This window comes from Emericellopsis atlantica (genome assembly GCF_019669845.1).
Source record: "Emericellopsis atlantica unplaced genomic scaffold F5Z01scaffold_17, whole genome shotgun sequence".
Lineage (NCBI taxonomy): Eukaryota > Fungi > Ascomycota > Sordariomycetes > Hypocreales > Bionectriaceae > Emericellopsis > Emericellopsis atlantica.
Genome location: NW_025764719.1, coordinates 336,840 through 358,807, shown reverse-complemented (window position 1 = coordinate 358,807; position 21,968 = coordinate 336,840). Strand labels below are relative to the sequence as shown.

The following is a 21,968-nucleotide window of genomic DNA, read 5'->3' as shown; positions in this document are numbered from 1 at the left end:
GGTGTTCCAGGTTGTGAGAGATGAGTGAATAAGATACGCTCACTGCGAAATCGACAAGCGATAGTCAGGAAATCGACGTGCTGCTGGAGTGATGGTTGCTGATACTGAGCGACTTCCGATACATCGGTATACTGGTGACACTGGAGGTACCTGGCTAACACCGCCAACTGTAAGCTCTATTCGCTGGGGAACGTCAGCCTCAGTCGCGTCCAGGCCTTCCTCTTCTGTACATTTTCCAGCGTCATTCCATCATTAGAGCAGTATTTGATAAGTCGCTCGCTTTCACCATTGAACCAGTCGAGCATTGTCGATTGAGTGTCCATTGACCCACCGACGAAGATATATTATCCGATCAACAGCAAACATCCATTCCCATTGCGGGCCTGAGCGCACCGAGTGCTGCTACCCGTGGCCTCCCTTGGATTCAGTTCAGAGTTCAGAGACAATCTTGAATCAGCTTAGTGCCCGCCATGGCGCCCCAATCTGGTGAGTCCAGTCGCGTTGCTTCACATTGACTTTTCTTGCTGCACCGCACGACTTCAAAGCTTCATCCCCCTAGCTCTACCCCCAAGCTGCCATCCATCGATCGGCCTCGGCAACCGTCGCATCATGCCATCCAAGCGAAAATACTCAGAACTTGGCACCGCTGACAAGACTGGTGCATCTACAGCCCACGCGGTGCCCCCGACACTCCCGCCCTCTGTGGAAGAAGCCTATCGTCGGAAATGCGTCCAGCTCAAAAGTCGCACCAAGGAAGTCGAAGAGGCCAACGACGCCGCGCGCCTCCGCCTCGCCCGCTCGAAGCGCCAGATCGAACGTCTCCGCATCGAACGCGCCTTTCTGCTTGAGCAGCTTGCCAAGCGCACGAGCACCAATGTCGAAGACTCGGAGGGAAGCCCCAGTCCACCACCCACGGTATGCCACGAGACCCTCCTCTCCTTGTAGTACCCAGTCCCCCCGTCGTGTTTCGTACGGTACCCTCCAGTCCGTCTCGCTGCTGCAATGGTTGCTTGTTTTTCCTGCGCGAGAAGCTTTTACAGTATTGATCAAAGCGCCTTTTCCGCGTCTACTAGGAACAGCAAATGTCATTCGCGGACGACAAAAACCTCAACAGTACACTCAATGACGCGGATGCTAACCCCCGAAAGCCAAAAGAGAAGCCACTCCGTATGAAGCGCGGCAATCGCAAAGCAGGCGAGGACGACGAAGCAATCGCCTACCGCTGGGATGCGACCACGGCAGCGCCCGAAGAGATCCAGGCTTTCGAGAAATACGTCGACGCGAACCGTGCCTCGGAAGGCGCTGAGCCAGAAACAGAGGAGAAGCTGATCAAGACATGGGAGGAGGACTCGGCAATGAGAAATAAGCTCGTGGAGGAGGTTTTGGCCAAGCGCAAGGCGACAGATGTCGAAGAAGGCCAGTCCCAGGCTGAGGAGCAGTCCAAAGAGCCCGATGTGAAGTCGGAGTCGCAGATCGCCGCGGACAGGGCTGAGAAAGAAGCGTCTGAAGCTGCGGCAGAAGTCGGCAAGACCGAGGCTGAGGCTAAAGACGAGGACATTGAGATGGCGGATGACGATGCGAGCGCGAGGAGATCACAAGACGCAGGGGCCGAATAATGTGACAAAAGCCTGGAGCAGGCAGGGAGTGTGGAGGGAGATGGAATTGGTCTTGACCACGGGTGATTGGGATCAAAATGTTCATTATTTGCGAGGCGTTTATGGTGGTTACAGACATTTGACACAATAGATCGAATGCAATCGCACAAAGAGCCCAACCCAGTGTACCTTTGCGCCGTAGAGCCTCGTTTTCTACAGCCCTTTCTGGTATCGAACATACAAATAGAAGGCATCGGGATACCTCTGGGCCTGCCGGCCGTTGTCTCCTGTGTCCCATTCCACCAGGGGCGGTCACGAGCTGGGGACCATTACTCCCCTGCGTATAGATCTACCACGATGTTGACGGCTGCGACAACAATCTCGGCAGCAATCAACACGATCACTAAGTCTGTTAGTCACGGAGGCCATTTTGCACAGGCAAGCTTCACTCACCAATCCACTCCAGCTTCTCGCCATGGCCATGACTCAGCTGGTCCTTCAAGACAGCCAACAAATCGGCAATGACGTCCAAGCGCTCGGTGAGGAGGCCAACACGCTGATCCATCTCCAAGTAACTCCTCACAGCTTGGTAGACGGGCTCGAGTTGGGGCTCCACCCAGAAAAGCTCAGGCGTGTCGAGCACCGAACCGTTGAGGTGAATGTTGATACGTAGGATGAAGAGCTCGCCAATCTGCATGTTGATTTGGGAGCGAGTCAGGGCGATTTTACCGGTCAAGGCAATCTGGGTTGGGATGTCCTTGCAGGTATCAACCGTTGATGCAATCAACTCTTCGAATAGGGAGGTCTGTCGGTCACACTTGTCAGTTGGCTGCTCTCCAAAGGATGCTGGAGCATGCGCTCACCTTGACGCTCTGAGCTAAGGCGTGCGATATCGCCAGCTTCGTCATGTAGTTGTTCTTGTCTCGGAGAGTGATAAAGTCGTTGTAGATGCGCGCCTGGTACTCATGCGTGTAGTAGAAGTTGAAGTGCTCCGTCTCCACGTCGTCAGGCGCCAGTTTCTCGAGCTCAAACTTGGCAATGTCTTTGAGGAACCTCTTTTCCTGGATCTCTGTCATGCCCCATATGACTACCACGCCGTAGTCGAAGAGAAAGACCTCGGGAGTGTGGACCGTGACGTCCAGGTCTGGTATGGTTTCTGTGACGGGGCGCTCTTCATCGACTATGCTGGGTCCCAGCAGTGTTTCGCCATGGAGTGGCCCAACGTCGACATCGATGGCGCTCTGATCCGCATAATCATTCTCATCAGGCGCATCCGGGTGGCCATCCATGAAGGTTTCGCGACGCTGTTGCTCATCCTCTATTGAGTCGCCGCCCGTTGAATGCCTCCTCTCGTATACTTGCACTGGGTCCGGGCGAGGTTCTGACGATAGTGGTACAGGCGGCGGCGGGGGCAGCGGACGAGTTTGGGGTGTCTTGCCGTAGCTATAAGGCGTATAGATGCACTCGTCGATGAGCTTGGGGTTCGCGCCCCTGTTCTTGCCGCGACCCTTTAGAAACCGCTGCAGCCCTTCCATCTCATACCGGTTTGCGGTGCAGTATGCGGTGACACGCGGTAGTCTATCGCGGTCTGCTTTACCCAGCCTGGCAGCGTCCCTCCTGGCAGTGGGATCTTTGATGCGCGTGTATTGAGAGTAGACATCGCGACCGCTCTCCTCGTCGGTGTTATCTTCGTCGAGCTCGGGATTGGGGAGGAGTTTTAGTTTCTCGGTCTTCTTTGTACTTCGCTGCGCACCCTGCTTTGGCCCAATGTGTAGCGTCGCTGAAGCTGGTACAGCACTGTGGCTATTTCTCCTTCGTAGTTTACTGTTGAAAGCTGCCAGTACTGGCGGACCTCCGGAGCCAACAGCCACGTTGGATGTCGCAGGTACCTGCTGCCCTGGTTTGGGTTGCGCTCGACTCGACTCGGGCTCGATGGTTCGGGTGACGGGATTGGCGCTAAATGTGACGGTCCGCAGGCCCTTGGGACGAGGGCTCCCCGAGTTCCCCAGCAGCGGCGTATTTTCGCTTGCATCAGAAGATGTGGCCACGCCTGCGTTTGGGCTGGAGTGATGTCGCTCCATGATGGTCAAATTCGAAGCTGAGACCTTTGGGGAAGGATTCAATTGGCACCACGCATGCTGATTATCGACCCGCGCGTTAGGAACAGTGAAGTGCTTGCTAAGGATGCCACCGAAGCGTTCCAGAAAAAAAAAGCGACTGAAAGCAGAGTGTTTCCGCAAGGTGAGAGAGGGTAGCAAGGATGGGTTGAACTTTGGAGTTTGGGGGATGACGTTCGCTCCACTTCGGCTGCAGCTGCGCGGACTAGCCTAGCACGTTGCTGGGCTGGCACTGGGCTAGGCGATAATAAGCCTGAGTTCAAACTGCACATGTGCTCATCGCCAGTCCACAAAATGTCAAATCCGGACACCACGATGATCCAACCATCATCGTCACATTGTCGGACTATGCTTCGACGCAAAATGAGGCTTAGGGTACGCTAGACGTACAAAAGTTCTACCGCTGAACGATCAGGTTTGATATGGCAGGTGTAAGTCACTTTAAGCACGCGAAAGATTTCAAAGGTCATTTTTGGCGCGTCAGCTACAGGTCAAGTACTTTGCTCGCCAGTGACCAAGTTGTAGCGGCACAGCAGCCTATCCTACATCGGCCGCCACAGGCGCTGTCAACTGTTCTCACACATGCGAGAAGCAGCCGTGTGGGCAGCACGAATTCTCAGCGAACTGAGGACACTCAGACGAACTGAACCCGAATGCGTATTCATGTTGCCAAAGCTGCATGCGACCAATATCTTTCGCAGCTGAAGCTGGAAGGAGAGTGTGTAATTATCTGCCTCTACGCCTTCGCTTCTCGTTGGCTTCCACTGACTGTTGGCTTTGGATACAAACTTGCGACGATAGTGCTCAGGCAAGCATGCGCGTTTCCGTCTTAAATCCTGCCTTGTTAACGCGATCGACCAGAGGCTGCTTAAGACACGCTGGCGTGTAGAACCCTCCTTCAAGCTGGACATCCTCTTCCAGGAGCGTCAAAGCGCCCTGAGCAAGTAGCAGTCCAGTCACTGGTCGTCAGCACATCACTCTTACTGTGTGGACGGGCGAACTTACAATAGTACATACTGCCGCCCTCGAATCTCGCCTTGACGTACGCCTTCTGGCTTGACTTGGAATCTTCTTTTGGCACATCCGGATGCGCAAAGCCACGGTACTCGATGGACTCCTTGTGGTGTCCTGACTTCTCAGGCCCTTGCCCCGGCTGATAGACGAACATCTTGACCAGCGACCTGACTGGAGGCACAATGGCCAGCATCAGACCTCCAAAGAGGAGCGCCCAGTGGATTCCGACACCAGCGAGCCAGCTCTTGGCGGTATAGTACTCAGCAAACCTAAAGTTTGGTCCATACTGCTGACTCTGAAGGCTAGGGGTCGTTGCGAAAAGGCCCCATGATCGCTCAACCTGGGTGGCATCTGTGGAACCAGCAGGGGAAGTTGTCAGAGATCCCAGCTCTGGAACGTAGTGCGACCCGAAGATTGCTTGGAGGATACCACCGGGCTTCCTCGATGGTTCTGCGTGTTTGATGGGAGATAGAGCGTACGGCCCTGTTGCAGCTCGAACCTCTCCAAGCGAGAACTTGTCAAAGATGCTCAGCACTGTAGCGAGCGTGCCACCGGACGGGGCAGAGCTGTGGTCTTGATTAGTCTCTCTATCCAAATCAGGTAGTTTCCAGGCTTCTTACTTCAACTCGGCAATGGTCAGGGTGACATCCTTGCAGGTAGAACCCGTCTCCTTGCGCACCGATTGAGCCAAAAGGTACGCGCACAAATCGGCCGGCGCCGACTCAATACCGAATTGAGGAAACAGAAGAGCACCGCTCGCTTGTGCCGATTTCTCGTACTTCTCAATCATACGGCGAACCCACGGGAACTCGCCTGTGCAATCGAGGTAGTGAGTCCCTGTCTCCGCACAAACCTTGACGACCTTCTCTCCATAGATGCAATAAGGCCCGACAGTGGTGATGAGAATATGCGTCTTCTTCGCTAGCTCCACGAGCTGTTCTTCATTGTTGGTATCAGCCAGCTCGATGCCTATTTAGCAACGGTCAGCACGAAGAGGCCCCGGTCCGCACCGTATGATACGGCACCATGATCTAACATGCGTACCTGGAGCTTGCCTGTCTGCATTAAGCTGCTTGCATTGCTCGACCACAGCCTGGAGCTTATTAGACGAGCGGCCAGCGAGAGCCCATTTGAGATTGGTCGGTAGATGAGTAACGATATGTTCGGCTGTCAATTGGCCAGTGTAGCCTATTCAATGGGGTGAGCCACTTGCTGCCGTGATGAAGCTGGAGTCGAGTTCCTTACCACTAGCGCCGAGGACCACAAGGTCATACTGACGGCCGTGCTCTTTGAAAGGCATCTTGTATTATAAGGTGAAAGCGCGATAACGAAATTAATTTGGATCAACTGAAACAGCCTCGAGGCGGTGGGATTTGAGCAAGTTGAGAATGCGAAGATCTTCCTCAAGGGAATTGTATGAAGTACTTGAGATTCGAGAGGCGAATCCGCAACTCCGTCATCGCTGGTCAATGAGCCGAGGCGTTTCGCCGATCATGATCGAAAGGGCTCTGCAAGCTCCAAAGACATCTGATAAGGCGCGCGCATCTGAAGTGAATCATAGGCTTTGTCTATCGAACCACTAGCGATGGATGCTCGAGCACATGCACCAAAGCTCATCGTGTTTCAACATCTGTTTTCAGTTCATTGGAGGTTCATGTCCGGTAACCAAACAAAGCGGTCGCAGCTCTAATTTTTGAATTGCTATACAAGGCGTATCGTGGTTCCACGACGCGCGCTTCCCTTTCTCAAGTCCTCTAGAAGCAGCAATTGCTGATACTCGAAGACAGATGTGCGTGAACGTGATAATAAAGTTATGGGTCGCTGCTGACGAAGGCCAGTGAACTGTGGTCGGGACTTGTCTGATGGCATCACGTGACCGACGGCAGCACCAGAGTGCAAGTGCAGCCGTACCTTAGTCATCAACAATCACCAGCATTTTGACGGTTTCCCCCCACTCACGTGCTTGCCCTAAGCAAAATTCACAACTCCCACCCGAAGGACATTTTCGGGCGGCATCCAGCAACTACCGCTCTCCCACGATCACTTCAATCCCCGTCGCCAACACATCACAAATCAGTCAAGATGACCAAGCGCACAAAGAAGGTCGGTGTCACGTACGTATCACTGTTCCTGAAATGAAGAATTATATACTGACAATGCTGCAGCGGTAAATATGGTACCCGGTAAGTCTTACCACGACCACCCACAATCCCTCAAGCCGTCTGCGACCCTCGAAACGAATTGCGACTGCACAGCACAAACCGAACGAACCGAGTAAAATTACGCGATGCACACCCCTGGAATGCCACCGCCAGAATATCGGTCCTGCACAGCGCTCTAGCACATTCGGCACGACCAATTTGTTTCGACGACACCAGACGAGTGACGATGGGAGCTTTGGAAGGCCGAACGAACTAACACACCTTTCAGTTACGGTGCCTCCCTGCGTAAGCAGGTGAAGAAGATGGAAATCACTCAGCACGCCAAGTACACCTGCACCTTCTGCGGCAAGGTCACCGTCCGCCGCCAGGCTGTCGGTATCTGGGACTGCAAGGGCTGCAAGCGCACTGTCGCCGGTGGTGCCTACACCGTCTCGTACGTTGCCTGTTGTCCGGACTTGTCGTCTGCACATCCGCTGACACCCACTGTAGTACTCCTGCCGCCGCTGCCACCCGCTCGACGCTCCGTCGTCTCCGGGAGATCGCTGAGGTCTAAAGCCTCTTGTCGTTTTCAGCATGGAAGGGAACTAGGGCGCGAAAGAGCATTTCGAATTTCGGCTTCACTTTTCGGAACGGTGTCCTGGGGGTAGTAAACGGAATGGAATGGTTTTTCATTCAAGGATTGACTCGTGCCTTCGCATACTACGAGTGCTTATGACGATTGGACGTTGGGACCCTATCCGCCCAACGAGACGAACTAGACGCTGGTCGATAGGCAAATGCGAAAAGAAATTCATGACACCCAAAGGATCCACGGGATTTTGCGCTCAGATGATGTTACCAGTCGCTAAACAAGTCCCAGGCAACCCGGGTCGTGCCTGAAGAGAGGGCTTCTTCATGGCAAACTTGTATCCGCGATGGCCGAGCCCTACCTCCTGAACTCTCTCGAGAGATGTCGAACACTGCATCCCTTCGATCATGCGTCCCACAGTATTTCGAGTTCACTCGCGGGAGGTTTCTGGGTGCGGGTGGAGCAGCCGTTCAGTCACCGAAGTTCCCAGAACGCTAATTATGAGAAAGGAAAGCTTGGGTCAATCCCTCATGTGTCGCAGTTTGCTGAGGAAACGCATTTCCAAGTCATAGGTCCAAACTCGATGGCGCTGCCTCTGGCTCAGCTCACTTACATCGATGCCTTGGCAAAGAGTTGACACCGACTAAGCTGCCTTCACGCGTGATAGCACACAGCAGGCTTTGAGGGTGGTGCATGATACATGCGCCCAGCAAGGATGGGGACAAGTTGGCGGTGTGATGGTTGCCGAGCTGATTAATGACAGTACGATTGTCGCTGTGTTGTCAGGGTCGGAGTATATTCACTCATTAACCAAAGTTTCGATTTAAGATTGAAGCATCGCATTGCAGGATCAGAGGTCAACTATTTATCAACTTTTGCACACGTGACTTGGCGAGCCCAAGGGTTCTGGCTCAAGCTCATTACGAGGCTGGTCACGATGGTCAAACGAATGTCTCGTGCCTTGGCTGACCCCGATTTGGCGCGGGCGCTATGGTGACTGGATATGGTCACACGTGCATCTTAGCAATAGTAGTAAAGTCAGCAGTGAAGTGTTCGTAACTAAACTGAAGGTACCTTACTTGACGACCTTCATCAATGTCTTACAGTCGTCACTCTGTCGCCTCATCAGGATTGAGAGTACACTTTGCAGATCTGTGTTGACTCACCTGATTGCTTTACACAGACCAGTATACCGCCTAATCTCGTCAGTCTCGGCAACATTTGTCTGCTGCGTACAGTACACTCAAATAGTGCTCACTATTCGTACTCGGCTTGCCTTCAGCTGCCCTGGGTGTCAATCGAAGGGTGGAAGCACGGTGCGCCTAAAAAGACACCCCAAAACGATCAAAAGCAGCTGTACTGTTGGTGAGAAGAGTTTCACAACACGGTACGAGCCCCCACACCCCATTCTACACGTACGTTCAAACAAGTTGACAAAGTGAAGGGAGCTGCTCAGACATAGGTAGAGATCGGAAGACCGCCTTATCGTCTCCTGCAGGCGTGTCACTGTCAGGCACTACAAGTACAAGTACGAACTCAATACCAGGTACATGTAGGCTCAAGGGCCAGGCATCGCACCTGGAATCCTAATACTACGGTACGTACTGCTAATAAGGAGTACCCAGCGCGATTGGCGGTAACGTGCCAGGGACTGAGCTGGACTGGGCTCGATTGGAGTCATTGGACCCCGCTACCTTTCGTTGTTCCCTTCGGTGTCTTGCCGGCCACCAGGCCACCAGACCTCCAGTCCCCGTCAATTATCAGCAGCGCGAGTGCCAGGCGTCACCCATTACTGGGCCGTTGCTTCGAGTCAGCAGCACCTCTAGCTGGTGTCTGAGGCGCCTCCCAGTCTATCCAGGACTCATCCTCTTTTCTTCCTCTTTTCAACTCTCGAAACCGGTGTTACTGCGCTTGTCAACCAGGCCCGGAAAAAAAGGTTCCACCACCTGACGCCAGCGCAACAGCCCCCCAAGCAAGCGCTGCACCTTCCGCCTGAGGACCACTTCGACCGACATCATCAACTGACGCCAGACACGATCATTTCCGCCCATTGTTGCCTATCACTTTCAAACTGCATCAGCGTGCGGATCTCTGGCCTGGCAACTTCACAAAGTCACCAGTACCATAACGTATCGGAACTTCAAGCCACCAGTTTACATGTTTCCTTCAAGATACCGGCTCTACCATTTTAATCGGCATCATGTCTGAGCCAGAACAGTGCATTATATGCCTGGACTCGCTCCCACTCCCGCGATCCTCGGGTCCGGCCTTGGTGGCCGACAGCGTGCTCCAAGTACCACCCACCACTGTCGACGCGGAAAACAACAACAAACAAGAAAATGACGAAGCTGCAAATCTTCTCAATGTTGTCGCGGCCCTTGACGGATGCGAGCACATTATTCATGATGCGTGCATTCGGTCCTGGGCGCAAAAGACGAACACCTGCCCCATCTGCAGGAACATCTTCCACACAGTCCGTGTCTTCAATGGCGTTGACGGTAGGTTCAGCACAGCCCATCCATACTCTGTACCATTGACTAACTCTAAATTTCCACCAGGGACGGCCATCTCCCAATACGAAGTCGAAGACAAGAAGCAAATCGCCGAGTTCGACATCCAGCAGTGGCTAGGCGAGAATGCAGAAGAAGAGCCAGAGCAGAGCAACCCGTGCCCTATCTGTAATTCCGCGGAGCAGGAAAACGTACTCCTCCTATGCGACAGCTGCGATGCTGCCTACCACACACACTGCGTCGGGTTGGACGATATTCCAGACGGAGACTGGTACTGTATGGAATGTCGACATGCATTTCAGCTCAGTGACGAGCCTGGGGACTTTGCCAGCGAGACGCAGCCCAGCCGTCGTCGTCGAACCACACGACCACAGCCTCGGAACGGGCGAGGCTACCACGTTCGAACTCGAGCACGCCTCAGAAGAGCCCGTCAGCAAGCGCGAAATGTTGAGTGGCAAGGACCGTGGGGTCAGTTCGCTGGCCGTTTGTACGACCTTGCCGAGGTGGACCTAGACAATTTCGACGACGAGGACGAGGAGATGGGCCAGTATCGTCAGTTCCAACAGTTGGATCGGCGAGAAGTAGAGCGTTGGCGACAGCGATTCGACATAGCGCAGCGTTGGGGTGCGCAAGACGCGTTCGCACACAACATCCCTCCGGCCATAAGCGAACAACTACAGCCAGCACCTCCACCGCCACCTCAAGAGACCAGAGATGAACGGCGCGCTTGGGGCGCATTCGAGCTTGCGCGTGCAGCAGAAGAAGGCAGCACAGCTTCAAGATCACGGAAGCGCAAGACCCGTTCCATCACCGCTTCCCCCGCCGAGCCTACACAAGAGCCAGAGCGCAAGCTGAAGCGTCCACGAACCAGACGGTTGGCCACAACCCATGCCGAGGGGTCAGGCTCAGGCTCAGCGCCGTCGCCAGTCCCAGGTCCATCGACCGCGCCAGCCGCTGACGCGACTACCAACGGCCATGGCGCCACCGTGAACGGATCGTCGGTACGGCCTGAAAGGACAGGACCGGCTTTGGTGTCATCGTTATTGAAGGAGCTCGAGCCCAGCTCTACGTCGGATGACGAAACATCCCAGATCGTTCCCGGTCGATTTGTCCGCACGGGCGCTTCATCGCCAGTCCTTTCCCCCGCGCCGTCCAATCCAGGCACTCCTCGCGGGTTGTCAATGAGCCCGCCACCCTTCCAAGGCCGACCATCCTCTCCGACCTTATCGCTGAGCACGCACATCGAGCCGAGATTCGGGCCTGCTCCCTACTCTCCTGCGGCTGCTCGAAAACAGGCCAATGGACATGGCAGTGGTAGCGGCAGCGGAAGTGGCAGCGAGGGAAGTGATTCGGACAGCCGGTCGAATCGGCAACGTCGCGGACGTAGACCTGAAATCCAGCAACCCCGCCCGCGACACGCAAGGCAAACGCAGCAGGCCGCCGTTGCAGAACATTCACCCAACAGAGGGAGCGTGATCACGCAAGAAGAAAAGAAGAGTATCAACGACATTGTCAAGAGCGCGCTCCGGCCCCATTGGCACGCACAAAGACTCAACACCGACCAATATGCGTCCATCAATCGAGATGTTTCCCGAAAATTATACGAAGAGGTTCGTGATGCGAATTCGCTAGACGAAGATACTCGACGGATGTGGGAATCGAAGGCTTCTTCTGAGGTCGAGCGAGCTCTCGTGAAGCTGAACAGCGAGACGACGACCTGACGTATACGGCATTGGGATCTTGGACTTTTATGTAACCGAACGATTGGGCGTTTCAGGGCATCGAGTGACGGCGCTCGAGATGGTTTGATACCCAGCATTTGCTAGCGAATCCGTCTTGTTGTTATTTTTGTTTTTGCATTGGCACACAGCGCGAGGGACCATCATGGGACAGGAGGAGTCGTGTATATCATCACAAGCCGTAGGTACGGCTATGGCAGTTGTTCGGATTTTACGTATATATCTGGACATGTCGAAATGTCTGCATGGCGTGGTAGACAATCAACTGAACATCGAATCCCTATTGGATCTTCTGTGACTAAAAATTGGTTTAGCCTTCTGTTCTATACCAAGATGAGGGATGCATGGCTCTCAAGAGGTCCGCGTGTTGAGACCATGTCATCTTTGTGTTCTTGACAAGAAGTTGCTCTTCTGCGACGCCATGAGCGTGGAGGCATCAGAGTGACAGCGCGGTAGATTCGTGTCACCGTTGGGTCGCATTGACGGAGCTTTGGAAACCGAACCACAGGAACGAAGTCAGGTCGAGCGAGAATGTCAGCAGTAACTATCTAACAGAGCCGAGTAGGAGAACTAAAGGCGCCGCTAGCGAAAAAAGACTGCTCTGGGCTTTAATCTCGGCACTCGTAAATGATCAGGACGTTCTGGAGGTGGAACAGGTCTTGACGATAAGGAAAATGGTGCCTTGGAAGGAAGAGAAAGGGAAAGGGAGAGGGGGATCGCAGCGGCCGCAGACTTTGTGCACAATTCTATGTGGGCCTCAGGCAGGGCCAGTCAGCAGCGTCGAGGTGATTAGTCAGCTTTTTTGCGGACGTCGAGGAGCCACCCCTGGCTCGGGCCGTGATACTGCGACTGGAGAAAAAGTTCAGACGCGACGGCGGTGCTCGAGTAATCGCACAAGACAGCAGCAGCCAGGTCTCATGTCAACCATGGCAGCTTCGAGTAGGGGCAGTCAGGCCCTGAGACGTACAGTCTTCTGTGAGGACATATTCTCCCCAGGCATTGAAGCTGTTGCTAACTCACCTTGCCAACAGCCTCCCCGAACGTGTGCACTCGTTGCGCAACGACACGATTCTACTCAGCGCCAGCCGCCGCGACATCGCCCGCGGAACCGACCATCCCTCAGTCAACTCAGGTGCCTCCGCCGCCGTCACCCGCTGTTACGCCTCCCGGTGCGTACGATGTGCGCTCTGGGCTGATCCTCACCCGCGCGCCTCTCCTTACTCGCAAACTGCATCCTTTCGAAAATGCCTTCTTCTTCTACCAGAAGCGTCTGGAGGAGCGATTGAATAGCGCTTTCATTCCCAGCATCTACTTCCGTCCCGACACACCGAGACGCATGGAATGGGACTTGAAGATCAAGGAGCGTGAGGGGACAGTCGCCAAGGAGCTGGGTGCCTACAAGGGCAAGGGCGCAGATGCGTGGCAAGACGAGCTGCGCGTCGGGGACGAGTTGAGCTCAGAGAGTCACATGATCAAAAGCCTGCTCAAGGACGCGGAAACGAGGATCAGCGAGGACGCGGAGATTATCCCCGAGGCCGACGTGACCCCAGTGACGCTGCCCAACGGGAGAGTGACCGAGGCCGACAAGAAGGGCGACGTGAAGAGGCTGGATCGTGCGCTTGACCGAACGCTATACCTCGTTGTCAAGGGCAAGGACGGCTGGGGTTTCCCTGCCGACGTCGTGCCGGAGGGCGAGAACTTGCACACGGTAAGGCGTCCTGTTCCATCGGGCCAAAGCCTTTGATGGTATGCCTAATTGTCAGACAAAGCTAATATCTACTTAGAATGCCCAGAGGGTTCTCGACCAGGCTGCAGGCGTCAACATGAACACCTGGATCGTCGGTCGTGTGCCAGTCGCTCACGTCGTCAGACAACCCGTCATCAAGGCTGACGGATCCGTAGAGGCCAAGGGGCAGAAGACGTTCCTGCTCAAGGGGCGTATCATGTCCGGGCAGGCTGATCTGAAGGGCAATCCTCTTGGCTACACGGACTTCAAGTGGCTGACCAGGGAAGAGGTTGAGAAGGAATTGCCAGCGGGGTACCTGAAGGGTATCAGGAACATGATGGGCGAGCGCTGAGCGGCTGGCTCAGGGCTAGCATGTCGGGGACTGCTGTATTACAATGTAGAATTACGACATGTGTATACTGTCTTTGTATGAACACTATGCATGGGAGGGGTTAGAATTGAAGACCTGTTTTCTGCGCTTCAAAGCATTGGCGGCAGTGCCGTTGGTTCAACTGACGAGTGCTCGTAGGCATGCACTCACGTTGAGAGTGGAACGCCAAAGGACTCGGATCGACCATCGGACACAACAGGACTCTATGGGGGCGTGAGCTGGCGGCGTAAGAGCGAGCACGCAATTGCTGACTGCACAGTCCGTCGGCGAGTCTACCGCCATTAATGGTCAGTGCACCTGACATGTTTGTCACAACCTAACCTATCACCTATGAGTCAAGATCTAATATTTAGCATACCATATAATGTTTAATATCGGCCTTAAGCTCTAATCTGAGCCCTAGATTACCCTTAGCGTAGCCTTGATTTAGCCTTTTAACTTTATTCTATTTAATTTTATTTTTTATTTTTTTTAATATTCATATAATTTAAGTTATATAAATTAAAAGATTATATAATAACTTCGAACTAATTCAAACTATATCGAAACTATTTCTAGATAGCTCTAAGCGATAGCTGACTCATCTTATCGATAAGAAATATGTCCTACTCATCTGTTGATAGGTGACAGGTGCACTGTTGGCTTCGCTAGCCGATGATGATTGCCGCCTGCAGCGGTCTCCAACATACGGTGACATACTGCAATTGGAGACGCAGGGGAATCGTTATGGCGAGGTGTCCTCAACTTGCTGACGTACCTTAGGTACTTATTGCCTACCAGATTGTTACGTCTTGGTATTACCTGTGCGGATGTTGAACCGGTAACTCCACGCTTACTTGTAGTACTGAATTAGCATCAAAGTCAAGTGGATGGACCACGATTAGGGGACCAAGGGGTATCGACTAGAAGAGGCACGTGGCGCAAAACACCTCGTCCAATTGCTCTCATGGCTCGCGCCCAGTTGATTGAGGCCCTCGATTCGTTCGTGCCTGCAAGTGACTCAGGTCTCGTCTGACTCTGCCGTGATTAGTTCAATGTCACTTTTTGCGTGCGTGGTTTTCGCAAAAAAGCTGCAATGCCCCGCCTCCAGTCGACCTGAATCCCGTCCTCAACCGTAACCCCACCTTGGAAAGGCCCCGCGCTAGCTCAGGTACTTAATTATCGCCCTCGGTTTTCTTTTCTTGCGCGATCCGTCTTTTTACTTCTCTTTCAGACCCAGTCCAACCAAACAAACACCTTTCGATTCCCCTATCCACGTACACGAAGACGCGGATTCAGACAATTACGACAATTACTCGACTAAATTCCACGAGTACATACACAAATACAGTCACAATGACTGCCCAAAGCCTTGCCGGTGTGCAAAAGTTTGAGAACAGCTTCCTGTTCACCGTACGTTGAGCCAAAACTTTTTTTTTTCCGCCGACAATGAGCGCTGACCACTTTTCACAGTCCGAGTCTGTCGGCGAGGGCCACCCCGACAAGATCGCTGACCAGGTCTCTGACGCCATTCTCGATGCCTGCCTGCGCGAGGATCCCCTCTCCAAGGTGGCTTGCGAGACTGCCACCAAGACTGGCATGATCATGGTCTTTGGCGAGATCACCACCACCGCCCGCCTCGATTACCAGAAGGTCGTCCGTGATGCTATCAAGGACATTGGTTACGATGACTCTGAGAAGGGCTTCGATTACAAGACCTGCAACCTGCTCGTTGCCATTGAGCAGCAGTCCCCCGATATCGCTCAGGGTCTTCACTACGAGAAGGCTCTCGAGCAGCTCGGTGCCGGTGACCAGGGAATAATGTTCGGCTATGCCACCGACGAGACTCCTGAGCTCTTCCCTCTGACCCTCCTCTTCGCTCACAAGCTCAACGCTGCCATGTCAGCTGCCCGCCGCGACGGCACCTTGCCCTGGTTGCGCCCTGACACCAAGACCCAGGTCACTGTTGAGTACCAGAAGGATGGCGGCGCCGTCGTCCCCAAGCGCGTCCACACCGTTGTCGTCTCTGCCCAGCACAGCGCCGACATCACCACCGAGGAGCTCCGCAAGGAGATCACAGAGAAGATCGTCAAGAAGACGATCCCCGCCAAGTACCTCGACGAAGATACTGTCTACCACGTAAGTTCACACCGCTTACATCATCGGCGAAACGAGACTAATTCCCTATGCAGATCCAGCCCTCTGGTCTCTTCATCATCGGTGGTCCCCAGGGTGACGCCGGTCTGACTGGCCGTAAGATCATTGTGGACACCTACGGTGGCTGGGGTGCCCACGGTGGTGGTGCCTTCTCCGGCAAGGACTTCTCCAAGGTCGACCGCTCTGCTGCCTACCTCGCCCGCTGGGTCGCCAAGTCTCTGGTCAACGCCAAGCTCGCTCGTCGTGCTCTCGTCCAGTTCTCCTACGCCATTGGTGTTGCCGAGCCCCTCTCCATCTACGTCGACACCTACGGCACCTCTGACAAGAGCTCGGCCGAGCTCGTCGAGATCATCAACAAGAACTTTGACCTCCGCCCCGGTGTCATTGTCCGTGAGCTGAACCTCGACCGCCCCATCTACCTCCAGACCGCTAAGAACGGTCACTTTGGCACCAACCAGAGCTTCTCTTGGGAGCAGCCCAAGGAGCTCAAGTTCTGAATGAGCTAAGGGTGGTGAGTGGAAGACGCATTCAACAAGTCTTGCCACACCCAACACGAGAAAAATGTCGCAGGAGCGCTGATGATGTGACCGGGAACAGTTTGCATCGGAAAGCCTTCCTCCGTCTTGACCTCGCTAACAATCGCACCTGAGTGATGACGGGCCACGGCCCGCGGTTCTCAACGAAACCTTGGTAAACGAGCTTGCAGTGGGCGCTCGGAAGATGGCTGCCCGGCAGTTTTCCAGACAAAACGGCACGCGCTCCATTACCTACCCCTCACGATACCCCTTGTCTTGTGCGACATTGGCGAACGTCGATTCGCGCGAAGTCGGGGGGTTGCTGAAAGGGGTCGGACCTGGGACGAGGTTGCAAGGGACATCTAGAAACAGGCCAAAAGGGGGATGTCATACTAGGAGGGTCAGCAAGCAAGAATCTCGACAAAGAGATGTGCTCGCTGAGCAGTCCCTCCAGTTTCCTTGATCTTGAGAAATTAGAGGAGCAGGTGGCTGATGGTTTTCTATACTTCTTGTGCTCGTTACAGCTGCGCATATAGAAAGATAGACATATTAACAGCGAAAACAAAGACAACTTGCTATACTCAGTCATGTTTCTACCGCATACGTATTGATCGGGTTCCGATGACTTATTCATCGCTGGTCGCGTTAACTGGACAGCTTTCCTCCACCCGTCCCCTTTTTGACTTGGACGACCGATAATCGATGCGATGATGGCTACCCTGTAGGGTCGTCGAGTACAGTCTAGGCAGCGTATGGCAATGGGAAATGACTTTATATACTTGATGAATGGTATCTCGTTTATCAGTTTTGTCAATCGTCACCCTTGACTCTTGTACAGAACACTTGAGTAAGTTGAGTTTCGATCGCATTGACATGTCTGATGTGGAGGGAACGTGATCGTGAAACGGCGGTGTTATTATCATGCCCTTCCATTTGTGATAATACACCCACTCTATTAACTAGAACCTGCCCCTTGGCTGGACAGCCCCTTTCGGCAAACTTGTGTTTACTGCAACAATAGATCATAAATCGAAGTACCAAGAGCTATGCTTGCTGTCCAGATACGTGTCCGTGCAGGCAGGCCGCTTGGCGCATCCGGACGCTGAACAATCAGGGCGTCCGTCGACGTGGTGTGTTACCACCAGTTTCGTCAGGGACCTGCGACGTTTTCGGCACTCTGACGCAGAGCCAGGCAGACACGTTGCTTTTTTTTTTTGGTCGTGCAATGAGTCGTTACCCTGAAAACCATCATCGTCTTCTCCGGACAAAGTGTTTCACAGCATGGGCTACCGCTAAGGTGAAGGACTCTAACATTCTTAGTCGCTGCCCGACCCTCAATTCTGAGGCGCCCGGACCGTGCCGCGCGAACTATCAAACGACTTCTTGAGTCAAGTCACACTTTGACTCTGGGACGAAGACACTGAAGAGAAGAAGCTTTTTGCATCTTAGGAATCTATGATGGCATGGGGTCAAGTGCTTGCAGAAGTGCCACCCGTGGGATTAACCCTATAGAATTCTACGTCGCCTGATTTCCGATCGCCGAGTTGTTCTCGTCTCGAATTCAGGTGAGAGATGCGTTGGATCTGTAGAGACCGCCCCAGCAGTTGAGACCGCGAGGAACGTGTGCTTTGGTAAATGAGTTGACAGTGGGCTCGAGGTCCCGAGGATGCTGTGATCTCGGAGAAATAAACATCACGAATGCATTTACATTTACATGTGTCGCCATGGCGTGCATAGACTGAATACCTGCGTCACTGGGTTGTCGCGATCTTTATTACATGATCTGCCGAAGCAGATCGAGTACCGAGTAATCATAATAACATTGCCTCAGACGAGGCGTCGGGCTGTCGCTGAACTGCCTTGTACGGTTGTACTAGCAGCGTTCATCTCCGAACCTGGGGGAGACAGCTCAGCATCCAGCCAGCCTCAAGGTGAGGCAAGCAGGGATCAGCCTCGCTCGAGTCAAGCTACGTCGAGCCTGACGCAGCTGAAGCCTGAACGGGAGCAGCAGACTGACTGGGAGGCAGTGCTTTCACTGCTTTGACATTGGCGTGCGTTTGCACCCTTCTCACATCCGTTCCGTACTGAAGTGGCTGATCAGGTATTCGCGCACCGAGGTCGGGAGAAGCAATTAGTCAGTCAGTCAGTCAGTCGCTCAGCTCACATCAGACTCAGAGGCACATGCTGGTGGAGGAGGAAGTCGAAGACGGGAAGATGCCGTCCTGGACGTGGCCAATCAGAGGGGGCCACGGTCCTCGTTGAGACACTAGCGTGCCTGAAAATCAATGCAGGGCGGGGACAAGGCATATTTCCCGCTTTGCAGCCACCGTGACGGCAGCTGCCAGGGCCAGGAACACGCACAAACCAGCGCAGCCTCCATGAGCACATCAGCGTCCAGTCCAGTTGTGCCCAGCCTGAGCCCATCTCGATGGAGACCTATCCCACTATTCATTAGACATTGGCACGAGCATACATGATGACGACTTTGTTGACAATCACATCTCAGATCTGGTAACTTTTGCGTCTCGATCGATTCGGGAGTCCGGGACCCAACCCAACATAACCCAGCCTGACGGTTGACCACGAGGTCCACGACATCCTCGGACCAGACTTTAAGAGCCAGGGATGGTACATACAGAGCAAGCCAACTAACAATAATAACGCTCAACAACAAGAGTCAAGATTTTCTTTTTCTCCCTCTCACCCCCGCGCGCCTGCTTTTGACAGGTTGATCAGCAAGTGAACAACATGGCATAAGTGGGCGCGGACCACCTTTCCGCTGGAGCGAGCCCACATCACCATCCCATCCGAGGGACTGAGTCACCGAGCAAAGGAACTGATGATGCTCCTGCACTCGAGGATCATAAATTGCACCTATTGCTTCTATCGCTCATGAGCCGTATTGGGTCGATGCGCCGGGCAAATCAAGACGAGCAGACGCTCGTCCGCAGCAGGGAAGCAACCCTCACTCGCTCACTCCATGAAAGCCACAGGACGGCTGTCATCCGCCCTGCCTTGGTTCAATTTCAATACGGAGCCACCCTCTCCCACTGAGAGCAGAGGCTGCAGAGCCAAAGTTTCGAATGCCTTCCCCACTAGCCCGGCTCTCTTCCCCTGCGGTCTGCGGATCGCATCACCTGCAGGCATAAGGTACCCCTGGTCGTGTCATGCCCTGGCCTCTGGCAGTTTCGTGCCTGGCAGCTGGGGCGTGCTAACAACAAGTCCACATGTCGCGCATGAAGAAGACTGCGTTGTATTAATACCGGTATTATTGTTTTTTTTTTCTCTTTCCTGTTCGTCGTTTCCGTGGTGGATATTATTACCTCCTCTATCCTCTTACGAGTCCGTCCCTCTCCTCCTGCTCGTCTGTGACTTGAAGCGTTGACCGGCTCCTATTCCACTCGTTTGATATCTTGCAATACTACGTACCACGGTCATTGATCACCAGCTTCTGACTCAGATAATCAGATTTGGTCTCTGATCGGGTCTTATATATGACCTCTTGTGTCTTATTGCACCCCACATTGTCTCTCGGCAGCCCGTGAGTCTGAACACTACACAGCAAGCCACTTCCGCTGGTCAGCCGCGACATCTCTCACGATCCCCATCGTTGCTCAAGACAGTCCGCTTCGATTGTTCATCGGTGGAGGGATTCTACTTCAACTCTACCTTGACCAACACACATACCGGCTCCCTCGACAACCCACTCTCGTTGGTTGCACCAACAAGGCGCCCAGCATCTTGCCGCCTTTGGTGTTGCTTCGTATCTCTCTACACATCGACAAAACTAGAAAGATCCTCTGTCTGTCGTCACCCATCAGTGCAGACATCCAGCAGATCTCGCCGCACAAGGTGTGAGCGCAGAGACAGCAAATCGATCACTCGACAACAGCTAGTGGAGACATGAAGCGAGCTCTTCCTTTGGGACTGGGCATCTTGGCCCTGGTCACCACCGTTGCGCTCATATGCGATGGCATCGTTCTGGCCGTTCAGACGACGAAAGGATCCTCGGTATGGGCTACGTCAATCATTGCCACCATACTCGAGGCGATAGTCCTGAGCATGCTGGCGTGGTTCGTCTTAACGACCTCCTCTCAAGCGCTGGCATCCCTCCTCCGACGCTCATCGCCAAGACGACTCGCCGCCTCATTCACCCTCGCGGGTATTGCTTGTCTCTTTGCGTCCGCCATGGTCATCGCTGCCATTGTTTGTCTGACCAACAACCCCGGAGCCGTCGGCCCTCACAGGTCTAGCCAGGCTCATCTCGGTGCCTCTGCCACCATTCTCGCCATTGCGGTAGCCTGTCAACTGGGCTTCCTTGCTGCGCACTACTTCCTTTGCCGACGGACCGACAGTCAAGACAACACAACCACGCACACCGACGCCGAGCTTCGTTTGTCGCCAACCTCACGGCTCAAGTCGGTTCCGTACAGCCGCACCCGACCCTCCCTCGCCGGAAATCGTGAGACGGATTCCAAGAGCTCGATGGAGAGCGGGTTCACCGAGGAGCTCAAGGCAGGCTATCAAGCCATCTCGTCTCCCCGGCCTTCCTTGTCACCTTCCCTGCATCACGCCTCTTCAAAGACAAGACTAGCACCGTTGCCGGAGAAGCAGCGCCCTCAGTCGCTGGAAACGGTACGCCAGAGGCCGAGTGCCGACGGGTCGGACAAATCATCCTTGTACAGTCGGTATACCCAAGATCTGCCGTCGCCTGGCCTTGTCAAGCCGCGTCTTCTCGAGACGATACCGGCCAGCCCGATTGTGGCCAATGACCCTGCCATGAACCTCGCCGCAGACCTCGAACCCCCTCCTCCCATCAGGCAGCGCAGCCGCAGCTTCAGCCCCGTGGGCGACGAGCGCAGATCACGACAAAGGACCCAGTCACCAGCACCCTCCGCCGAAGAAGCCAACATCCACCCCTTGTTCCGATCCGATTCGCCAACGCCGCCACCGTTAGCGTCCGCCGGGACCAGCGTCGTTGCGTCTCCTGACGCCGGCAAGGTCATCCCTCACCGCCCAAGCATGCAATCTATGCGGCGCCTACGCAGCAGCAGCTCAGCATCCACACTCAGTCCCCTGAGTCGCCGAAATTCCTTTGAGGCGCCAAGTATCAAGAAGCCCCGGGACGAGCAGGGCAGTATCCTTGAGGTTGATGAGGAGAGCGGGGCGGACACGGATGTCGAGATGCTCCCTCCGATCCCAGACTTTGTGATGGGCGCGGGCAACCGACACAGCTTGACGCGCTACAACAGCAAAAAGTCGGAGCACGAGCAGAGCTGAGCTCTGAGTCTTTTAATTTTTCTTTCTGTTGGGCGGCAGTCGTGGTTTGGAAAACCGACCTGCTGCTTTCTTGTTTTCCTCCATTTCGAGCAAGGCGTCATGAGGTGTGCAACGGCCAAAATATAGACTACTAAAATTAGACGATACGCATGAACGATTCATAGATACAAGAAGCATATACTACCTTCATATACGTCTTTTCCACACACAATCCT

At 54.1% G+C, this 21,968-nt stretch overlaps 8 protein-coding genes across 8 annotated transcripts; 6 read left to right on the top strand and 2 right to left on the bottom strand.

The window, feature by feature from the left end:
• Window positions 1-154: 154 nt before the first annotated feature.
• On the top strand, window positions 155-1,742 carry F5Z01DRAFT_658444 (uncharacterized protein). Its single transcript, XM_046263698.1, has 3 exons — window positions 155-486; window positions 671-915; window positions 1,149-1,742. Exons 1-3 carry the CDS (start codon window positions 471-473, stop codon window positions 1,614-1,616), a joined length of 729 nt encoding a protein of 242 aa, XP_046117220.1. The 5' UTR covers window positions 155-470; the 3' UTR covers window positions 1,617-1,742.
• On the bottom strand, window positions 1,743-3,917 carry F5Z01DRAFT_658439 (uncharacterized protein). The gene is made up of 3 exons (XM_046263697.1): window positions 2,459-3,917; window positions 2,049-2,400; window positions 1,743-1,998 (listed from the first exon to the last, which is right to left on the bottom strand). The coding sequence occupies exons 1-3, from the start codon at window positions 3,674-3,676 to the stop codon at window positions 1,925-1,927; spliced, it is 1,644 nt and encodes a 547-aa protein (XP_046117219.1). The 5' UTR covers window positions 3,677-3,917; the 3' UTR covers window positions 1,743-1,924.
• A 599-nt stretch (window positions 3,918-4,516) lies between these two features.
• Window positions 4,517-6,026, bottom strand: F5Z01DRAFT_675206 (Saccharopine dehydrogenase-domain-containing protein; the record flags this gene model as incomplete). Its single annotated transcript, XM_046265124.1, has 5 exons — window positions 4,517-4,671; window positions 4,718-5,292; window positions 5,347-5,695; window positions 5,771-5,914; window positions 5,972-6,026. 5 exons carry the CDS (start codon window positions 6,024-6,026, stop codon window positions 4,517-4,519), a joined length of 1,278 nt encoding a protein of 425 aa, XP_046117218.1.
• Window positions 6,027-6,699: 673 nt separating this feature from the next.
• Window positions 6,700-7,622, top strand: F5Z01DRAFT_161246 (ribosomal protein L37ae). The gene is made up of 4 exons (XM_046257805.1): window positions 6,700-6,840; window positions 6,892-6,909; window positions 7,157-7,321; window positions 7,378-7,622. Exons 1-4 carry the CDS (start codon window positions 6,809-6,811, stop codon window positions 7,439-7,441), a joined length of 279 nt encoding a protein of 92 aa, XP_046117217.1. The 5' UTR covers window positions 6,700-6,808; the 3' UTR covers window positions 7,442-7,622.
• A 2,034-nt stretch (window positions 7,623-9,656) lies between these two features.
• On the top strand, window positions 9,657-11,687 carry F5Z01DRAFT_682094 (uncharacterized protein; the record flags this gene model as incomplete). The annotated part of the gene is made up of 2 exons (XM_046265742.1): window positions 9,657-9,954; window positions 10,015-11,687. The coding sequence occupies 2 exons, from the start codon at window positions 9,657-9,659 to the stop codon at window positions 11,685-11,687; spliced, it is 1,971 nt and encodes a 656-aa protein (XP_046117216.1).
• A 701-nt stretch (window positions 11,688-12,388) lies between these two features.
• On the top strand, window positions 12,389-14,254 carry F5Z01DRAFT_658404 (50S ribosomal subunit L30). The gene is made up of 3 exons (XM_046263696.1): window positions 12,389-12,680; window positions 12,737-13,413; window positions 13,490-14,254. The coding sequence occupies exons 1-3, from the start codon at window positions 12,623-12,625 to the stop codon at window positions 13,781-13,783; spliced, it is 1,029 nt and encodes a 342-aa protein (XP_046117215.1). The 5' UTR covers window positions 12,389-12,622; the 3' UTR covers window positions 13,784-14,254.
• A 903-nt stretch (window positions 14,255-15,157) lies between these two features.
• On the top strand, window positions 15,158-16,455 carry F5Z01DRAFT_637544 (S-adenosylmethionine synthetase; the record flags this gene model as incomplete). The annotated part of the gene is made up of 3 exons (XM_046262293.1): window positions 15,158-15,214; window positions 15,275-15,940; window positions 15,994-16,455. 3 exons carry the CDS (start codon window positions 15,158-15,160, stop codon window positions 16,453-16,455), a joined length of 1,185 nt encoding a protein of 394 aa, XP_046117214.1.
• A 3,719-nt stretch (window positions 16,456-20,174) lies between these two features.
• F5Z01DRAFT_161141 (uncharacterized protein) lies at window positions 20,175-21,961 on the top strand. The gene has a single exon (XM_046257804.1). It carries the CDS (start codon window positions 20,377-20,379, stop codon window positions 21,751-21,753), a length of 1,377 nt encoding a protein of 458 aa, XP_046117213.1. The 5' UTR covers window positions 20,175-20,376; the 3' UTR covers window positions 21,754-21,961.
• Window positions 21,962-21,968: the final 7 nt, after the last annotated feature.

Bases quoted from the DNA above. Each gene is read 5' to 3' on its own strand.
- F5Z01DRAFT_658444 (XM_046263698.1), top strand. The intron at 916-1,148 runs GTATGCCACGAG...AACCCCCGAAAG, and splicing joins GCCCCAGTCCACCACCCACG to CCAAAAGAGAAGCCACTCCG.
- F5Z01DRAFT_658439 (XM_046263697.1), bottom strand. From the start codon at position 3,676: ATGGAGCGACATCACTCCAGCCCAAACGCAGGCGTGGCCACATCTTCT. The intron at 2,401-2,458 runs GTGAGCGCATGC...TGTGACCGACAG, and splicing joins CCTTAGCTCAGAGCGTCAAG to ACCTCCCTATTCGAAGAGTT. The intron at 1,999-2,048 runs GTGAGTGAAGCT...TAACAGACTTAG, and splicing joins CGAGAAGCTGGAGTGGATTG to TGATCGTGTTGATTGCTGCC.
- F5Z01DRAFT_161246 (XM_046257805.1), top strand. From the start codon at position 6,809: ATGACCAAGCGCACAAAGAAGGTCGGTGTCAC. The intron at 7,322-7,377 runs GTACGTTGCCTG...CACCCACTGTAG, and splicing joins GGTGGTGCCTACACCGTCTC to TACTCCTGCCGCCGCTGCCA.
- F5Z01DRAFT_658404 (XM_046263696.1), top strand. From the start codon at position 12,623: ATGTCAACCATGGCAGCTTCGAGTAGGGGCAGTCAGGCCCTGAGACGT. The intron at 12,681-12,736 runs GTGAGGACATAT...CCTTGCCAACAG, and splicing joins CCTGAGACGTACAGTCTTCT to CCTCCCCGAACGTGTGCACT. The intron at 13,414-13,489 runs GTAAGGCGTCCT...ATATCTACTTAG, and splicing joins AGGGCGAGAACTTGCACACG to AATGCCCAGAGGGTTCTCGA.
- F5Z01DRAFT_161141 (XM_046257804.1), top strand. From the start codon at position 20,377: ATGAAGCGAGCTCTTCCTTTGGGACTGGGCATCTTGGCCCTGGTCACC.